The 7,923-nt window shown below is 41.1% G+C and overlaps 1 protein-coding gene across 1 annotated transcript; it reads right to left on the bottom strand.

Annotated features, from left to right (window-relative positions):
- Window positions 1-212: 212 nt before the first annotated feature.
- Window positions 213-7,669, bottom strand: si:ch211-106k21.5 (toll-like receptor 3). Its single transcript, XM_066662498.1, has 3 exons — window positions 7,587-7,669; window positions 2,616-2,763; window positions 213-1,417 (listed from the first exon to the last, which is right to left on the bottom strand). Exons 2-3 carry the CDS (start codon window positions 2,629-2,631, stop codon window positions 213-215), a joined length of 1,221 nt encoding a protein of 406 aa, XP_066518595.1. The 5' UTR covers window positions 2,632-2,763; window positions 7,587-7,669.
- Between the last annotated feature and the right edge of the window lie 254 nt (window positions 7,670-7,923).

Raw genomic sequence — 7,923 nt, 5'->3', positions numbered from 1 at the left:
AGAGTAAACAGAGTTGCGGTTACATAGTGTGGTAGTCTGTGTAAATGCATATTTGTGTAAATACATAACTTTTGGCTGCTGGTAGTAATGTGTATAATTCTTCTGGATACTTGTGTCTGATAGGTTGGCCACCCCTGTGTATGTGATGCAGGGCCAGATCAGACCTGAGAGAGTGGACCCAGATGACCGTAAAGGCATTAATAAAGCCTAAATCAAGAGAGATCCACACTCTCGTACTCTCCATGGTCTGAATCCTCCATTTCTAGCCCAGGAACCAGGCTATAGTACTTGGTGGACTGGGTCATGTAGGCTTTCTCTCTGTCAGCGGAGTCTTTCATCACTTCTGTCACACTGACCGTCTCCAGGTCCTGCTGCTTATCTTCTTCCTCCTTCTTCTCTTTACCTATAATCCCCTCTGCTGATGAAGCTGAGGGTGGAGGTCCTAAGGAGTCCACAGACCCCAGTTTGACCTCTACTTCTTCGTAGATGTCCCTGGTGCTCCCTAGAAGAGCAGAAGAAGGGCGCAACATTAACTGGTTCTTTTGTGTGGTGTCTTCCTGTGCTTTCTCTGCAAACCCTGTCTTTTCTTGAACCCATCGTCCATTTCTGTCCAAGTGGACTTCCTTACTGGATGTCCTCAAACTTGGGGATTGATTATCCTTCCCTTTCTTGCCACAGCACCAACAGAGCAACACAACCAAGAGGAGAAGGAGTGGGAGAAGGATAAAAAGAGCACTGAGGCTTTTAGATGGCGAACAAATGTCTGTAGCCAGCAATGACCATGCAGATTTGTGGGCAAACTTTGGAGGAGAAGTGCAGGTTATATTGCCAGTAATGGTCTCAAAATTGGTGGAATTGCTTTTCGGAATTTTCTGAAGCTCCTCAATGAAAGAACAATCACAATTCCAAGGATTGTCCTTCAAATCCAGCTGCCTGAGTGAAGGCTTAAAGATAGAAGCTGGAAGAAAGCGGAGTTGGTTGCCACCCAAAATCAAAACACGAAGGTTTTTTGAGTTTTGCAAGAAATCCACAGGAATTTCCCCCAACATATTTTCACCCAAATCCAGAAATTCCAAATGGTAAGCATTGGCTAAAAAGTTGCTTGGAACTGATCTGAGCCAGTTCTGACCCAGATACAGCTTTCTGAGTGATGAAAAAGATCCAGTCTTATCAATGTGTGTCAGATTACACAAGGACAGATCCAGAATCTCAAGGTTTGCTAAGGATCCCAGTGTCTCCCAAGAAATATCAGTGAATGAGGATCCAGTGAAGTTCAGACAGCAGGTTTCATTTTGAAAGCTGGAATGAAACTGATCCAAAACCATTACTTCTGGACACTCACATCTTCCCATAATATGTCCCGCAGAACCCGACAGCAGACAGAGGACAGAGAGGATGCCATAAACAATGAAGGGCCCTAGAACAAAAACACAAGATTAGACACCACTTCTACAGAAAACAAAACAAGTTAACATATTGTAAAGCACAACACCATAAAATCTGGGACGCTGAGCGTTTGGGAACTGAGGAGACTCAGCGCTGCAGGTTTGTGAGTTGAGTTCGTGAGTTGTGAGTCGTCTGATTCTCTTCTTCATGATGACCATAGGAGAGAGATCTTGACTCAGGCCGCTCACGCTCACACACTCTTTGTCAATGAAGTCATGCTGTTGGAACATATGCACAACGAGGCCTGGCATCGTCCTGCTGAAACAACCATGGACATCCCTGAAAAAGAAATTTCAGTATACACCTCCACATGGTACACATGTAACACATGTCTGAGATGAGCTCAGGCTTGGAAAGTCGGCCATGTTTTTGTATGATGGTGATTGATGGGGATCTTTGTGTAATAGAGTCTTAGTATTATTTTCAGCAGCAATGAGCTGTGTCCATTGATGGTGGTTTTCTGAAGTCCTCCCACGTTCATGTGTCTGTATTAATCACAGTATGATGAGTGTTTCTTCTGCAGAGCCTGAGGTCTAGGAGGTCGGGCACATTAAGCAGTATAGTCCGACATGGACAGAGATTTCTCTGGAGTTCCTGAGTCTTTTGCAGTGTTGTGGATGGGAGACGGTGAGAGACTTAAACTCTGTGAGATCTTGCGTTGAGAAATGTCCTTTTCCAACTATTTGATTATTTCACAGAGAGTTGTGACCACGCCCCCTCTCTAAGTGGTGACTACGCCCCATCTCTGGGTGGAGACCACGCCCCCTCTCTGAGTGGTGATCACACTGCCTCTCTGAGTGGAGACCACGCCTGTCTCTGCTGCAGAGACTTGACTGTTTGTTGGATGCTTCTTTTATTCATTCATTCATTCATTCATTCCATTTGATATTCTCCTGTTTATAGTGGAACTAAATTCTGGAGTCATTCCAATACAACACTGGAAATCTTTTCTTTGTGATTTTGCCAATAAAAAATAAAGCTTCAGGAGGTTTAAGACTGTACATATTCCTGCTTTTACTGCAGTTTACAGTTTTCCAGAAGCATGTATATATATATATATATATATATATATATATATATATAAATACATATATGTGTGTGTGTGTGTGTGTGTGTGTGTATATTTTAGTTTATGTAAATATGCAGTAAATGTAGTGCTAAAAGCTTACATTGACATTCTGTCATGTTGTTATTGTTGGTGGTGATCTTAAGAGATGTTTATCCTCCGGGTCTAGCACCGTTGCTAAGGTTTCAGGCTCCTGTGGTTTGTCTAAGGGTTGCCATGATGACCAGGTAAGCTGGGATCAGGAGTCCAACCTGTAAACACAAGTGAATTAGCTACATACATAATCCATACACACAACTCTCTTTTATCAACATTTCCTAAAGGTTTTATAGAGTTTAAACACAAAAAACACAAATGGATTCAGTTTTTAATCTGAATTATTCACTGTTCTTCCATTAAACACATCTCATTTGCAGAGCTGCAGTTTTCGACTCGATTTTTCTGCTCTAAAATCATTCATGTCTCATATTTTTGGAAGTTGTTGAAGATACTAATTTTAGAATGAGTTTAAACTGTAACTCCAATGCAATTAAACATTAAATATCTGCTCTTTGTTTTGTATGTGGAAATAGAGCCCCAGAATTTCTGGAAGGTTTCAGGGAACATATAGAGCACAGAATGAGAGGAACAATGACTTTCTGCCAAAGGAGAAGTGCATTTCTGGAATTAACTGCAGCAGGGGAACACAGATTAACCCTGACAACTATAAAACAACTCCCACCTCTCTTTATCCAGCCTTACATCTCGGTGACTGTCACAGCACTCTGTTGGTAAAAGCTCTGTGCAAAGAAAACTGACCTGAATTTCTTCTTAAGTATCACACAAGTAGAAACCTGCAGCCATGTCAAACACTCACACACACACACACACTTGTTTCTGTAAGTTGTGGGGACATCCCTTAATTGTGGGGAAGGGGAAAGTGTACTTAAATTGTTATTTCAGAAGTACTAATGTGCACTAAATCACTAATAATAAGTATTTTATACTATATTACATTCCACTTAACATATGCTGAGTGTACTAGTCATATGTTGTTTTGGCCATCCTTCTAATAAGATTTATAAGATTATTAGTAAGTTATATACTTCAAATGTATTGTAATCTGTATAGTATTCATCTGTATTAGTGAAATTAATGTTTATTTTATATTTTATATTGTATAAGTAATTTTAGAGTTCAGTCAGGCAGCTCAGAGAAATTCAACTCTATCGGGAGAGTGGAGAAAATAAAATATGACTACTAAGTGTATTTTAAGTGTAACTTAATATTATTTAAATTGCATATTAGTACAAATTATCATTCATTCATTGTCTGTAAGCACTCGTCCAGTTCAGGGTCGCAGTGGATTTGGAGCCTACCGGGAATCACTGGGCCAAGGCAGAAACACACCCTGGAGCGGGTGCCAGTCCTTCACAGGGCAACACACACTCACATGTTCAGTCACACCCATGGACACATTTTGAGTCGCCAATGTGTTACCCGGAGGAAACCCACGTGGAGACGGAGAGAACCCATCAAATTCCTCACAGTAGTACAAATTACTGGTTCCAAAATAACATTCTTTAATTACATTTTTTCCCATAAGTGATTACATAGGTTCCATTCGTTTTGTGGAGATTTACTGTTAACTTTTCCATAAGTGCTACTACCCTAACCCTGACTTTAACCCTAAACCAAACCCAAACCTTGAACCTTAAATATGTCTTCATCTTAAAATGTCATCATTTACATTGTGGGAACCAGCTGGTGGTCACACAAGGAAGACAAGTCCTTACAATGTGAGTGTGTTAACAGGTCCCCACACTGTGATATACTCCTGGTACATACATAAACACACACACATACACATACAAGCATACAACCAAATAAAATCATATAAACAATTTTTGTACCAGTGTCAGGGTCTGGAAATCACTAGCAGAATTAACAATGAGAGCACTTAGCTCAGAGATACATTTTCCACCCCATTGCCCTCAGAGAGAAAGAAAAAGAGAGTGTGTGTGTGTGTGCGTATGTATGTTTCCTCTCCTTCTGCCTGTAGCTGGGACACCAGCAGTCTTTCCTGATGTAAACAATGGAGAGTGGAATGTGTGAATGCACAGAAACCAGCCCCACCTCCACAATATTTCTTACACACACTGCTGTGAGGAGAGTGGCTAAAAACCCTAGGAGTCTTCAATGTAACAGTGTCTCTGACCCATCCATAACCCATGTGGGCACCTATGTCTCCAGCAGGACTGTGTCCCTTTCACTGTAACAGCGTCTTTGACCCTTAACCCTTCAAAACCCCTGTGGACACCTGCGGCTCCAGCGTTAATCATGATTGTGTTCCTCTTCACTGCACTGACTCTGTGATTCTGGGACAGCCTTGGAACATTGCTGTGAGGATCTGTTTTCATTAGTGAGGTCAGGTACTGATGGGGAATTATGAGTACTGCTAAATCCATGCTACAAGCTACAGCTTGTTTGTTGTTTCTTTTTAATTTTCTTTTGAAAATTTTATGTTTGCACTACATTTGCTTATTATAATTAATATATATGTCAAATAAAATAGATTATTAATTTAACATGTTTTTTTTTGCAATAGTGTGTGAAACATCACAGTATCATTATTACAAAAATACCCTGAATCGTGATATTATTTTAGAGCCATACGTCAAACTGAGTCAATTGTTATGAATCAACAGCAGCTCTTCAAACTGGAGCCTGACACAGACCAAAACTCCACAATGGATATGGCATTCTGATCTAATCTGGTTTAGATGTGTCTGTGTTTACACTTGTGTTATTACATAGATCATTTCTATTTGGATAAAGTTTAGTGAAGGTGGCTAAGGACCAGGAAGTTGCTGGTTAAAACCCTTGGACCAGCAGGAACTTGGGGTGTGTGGGTGGGAGAGAGTGAAGGAACAGCACAGTCTCTTCCCTCAACATCCTTAGCTGAAATGCCCTTGAGGAAGGCACCCTACCCCCAACAACTTCCTGGGCGCTGAGGTGGCTGCCAGGTGCTCCAGGTGTGTGTGTGTGTGTGTGTGTGTGTGTGTGTGTGTGTGTGTGTGTGTGTCTTCACTGCCACGAAGGTGTTTAACAGAGTGTCCAAATATCATTGTAATGCTACTGAAAGAAGAAATTTATTCACGTTTTGGTTGAGGATGAAATACTGGGTCACATTCAGAATTGAAAGTCTAAAGTCTGAGTAGTGAGATAAGTTCTTTCCCCCAGGCGTCCTCTCCCTTGATTAGGCAGCAGAGGAGAGATTAGGAGACGTCAGACTGGTCAGATATGAGCTCTGAGATTGAACACACACTCAGAGCAAAAGGCCTCGTTCAGATCAGAGTTTAGAGGGAGGTACTGAGGCTGACACTCTAGGAACAGCAGTGTTTGACTGTTTAAGACTGTATGTCTGAGCACTGTGTACTGCATCTGTGGATGACTGTGTTACACTGGTGAGAGCGTTTCAGACAGAGCTTTTACTGGATTGCTGGAGCTTTTAAAGCCCTCAGTGTCACTGCTGGACTGAGAAAAGTCCAACACCCAAAAACATCCAGCCAACAGCGTCCTTTTACCATTGATGAAGGACTAGAGGACACCTAACACACGCTGAGCAGCTACAGATGAGCTATTGTCTCTGACTTTACATCTACAAGGTAGACCAACAAGGTACGAATGTCTAATAGAGAGGACACAGGGTTTAATAACTTTAACAGCACTGCTGTGTCTGATCCACTCATAGGGTTTAGTGAATATTACTTTACTTAACTGCATTAAAGCAGTTACTGTAGATATAGAACAAACCCTATGATCTCATCTCACAACAATTTCCACATTCACATCCTCTTCCTCTGACACACACACACACAGTCACTGTCCAAAAAAAAGAGTAACTGTCTAATCGCCAAAGAGTAACTTTACAGGAGCAGAAAAAAAACCTTCTCCCATATCAGTGGACTTCAATGTAAATAAATTTTTACTCAGAGGTAATTTTAAAGCATTTCTATTGATTCATTCATCAAAAATGATTAGTCTGATAGAATCATGTCAGAACACACAGGTTGGTAGAGTGGGGCTCCTCATGATCAGATAAGTTGCTTACAAGACTCACAGGATCTGCAGAGACCATCGGGCCCTTCAGAGGTCCCTGGGGTCCATGCCTCTATGGGTCAGATGTATTTTTTGGCAGCACTAGGAGTACCTACATAATATTTAATGTTATGGTTGATGATCAGTGTATCGGGATTATTCAGTCGCACTTTAAAATGTGTTAGAGTTCAGTCAGACACCTCAGAGAAACTCAACTCTATCAGGAGAGTGAAAATTAAATACGACTCCTAAGTGCATTTGACATATTATTTGTGATTTAGTACAAATTATCATTCATTCATTCATTTCTGTACATAAGTGCTTATCCAGTTCAGGGTGGCAGTGGGTCCGGAGCCTACCTGAAATCACTTGGTGGCAAGGCAGGAACACATTCTGGAGGGCAACATACACACTCTGGACACGACTACACACCTAAGGACACTTTTGAGTCGCCAATCAACCGCTCAACGTGTGCTTCTGGACGTGGGAGGAAACCGGAGCACCCGGAGGAAACCCACGGGGACACGGAGAGAGCACACCCAACTCCTCACAGACAGTCACCCGGAGCGGGACGTGAACCCACAACTCCTGGACCCTGCAGCTGTGTGACTGCGACACTACCTGCTGCGCCACCGTATCAGGATCAGTGGGATCAGATTAGACTTAAAATGATTTAAACTCACAATAAATATTAGATTGCTAAAGATTTTGACCGATGCAATTTTTAATTTTACATTACTCACATTTTCAGTTGCATCTGTCAAACATTTAAATAAATGCTTAAAATGTCCTACTGAAGTTTATTTGAATTCGCCGTTCCACCTTAAAAGAAGGTGCAGTATTAACAGCAGTATTTAAGGCTGAACCTGGTTGAGTTATTTTAGAATAAAAAACGAGTTAAAAACACTCTCAGCAACAAATAGTCAAACATAAACAACAGGGCGTGGCTTACAGGTTATATATTTATATTAGCTGATATTAATCAGAGTCTTACCTTCATCTGCACTGAAGATGATGAAGATGGAGAAGTTTAACCTGTTTTTTTAATCATTCAGCGGTGTGCTGTTTCTCCTCTGAAGACATTACGGCTGCTCTCACCGTGTGTGTGTGTGTGTGTGTGTGTCCGCTTCCTCGCTCAAAGGATTCTGTGTATTTATTACAGAGTGGGGACTCTATCGCCAACATAAAGTAACCTATTTGCACGAAAAATCAGCCAAATTAAAGTTTTCTTTCTTATCCGCTGGTGAATATATACACAATATACACTTGAAGAAAAATACATTTGTAAAAATGTAAAGATTAAGTCTTTATAAAAACAAATTTGATGTTCA

The sequence above is a fragment of the Hoplias malabaricus genome, chromosome 1 (assembly GCF_029633855.1).
Source record: "Hoplias malabaricus isolate fHopMal1 chromosome 1, fHopMal1.hap1, whole genome shotgun sequence".
NCBI classification, from domain to species: domain Eukaryota; kingdom Metazoa; phylum Chordata; class Actinopteri; order Characiformes; family Erythrinidae; genus Hoplias; species Hoplias malabaricus.
Note: the sequence above shows the minus strand (reverse complement) of the source record. Positions and strands in the feature narration are given on the sequence as shown.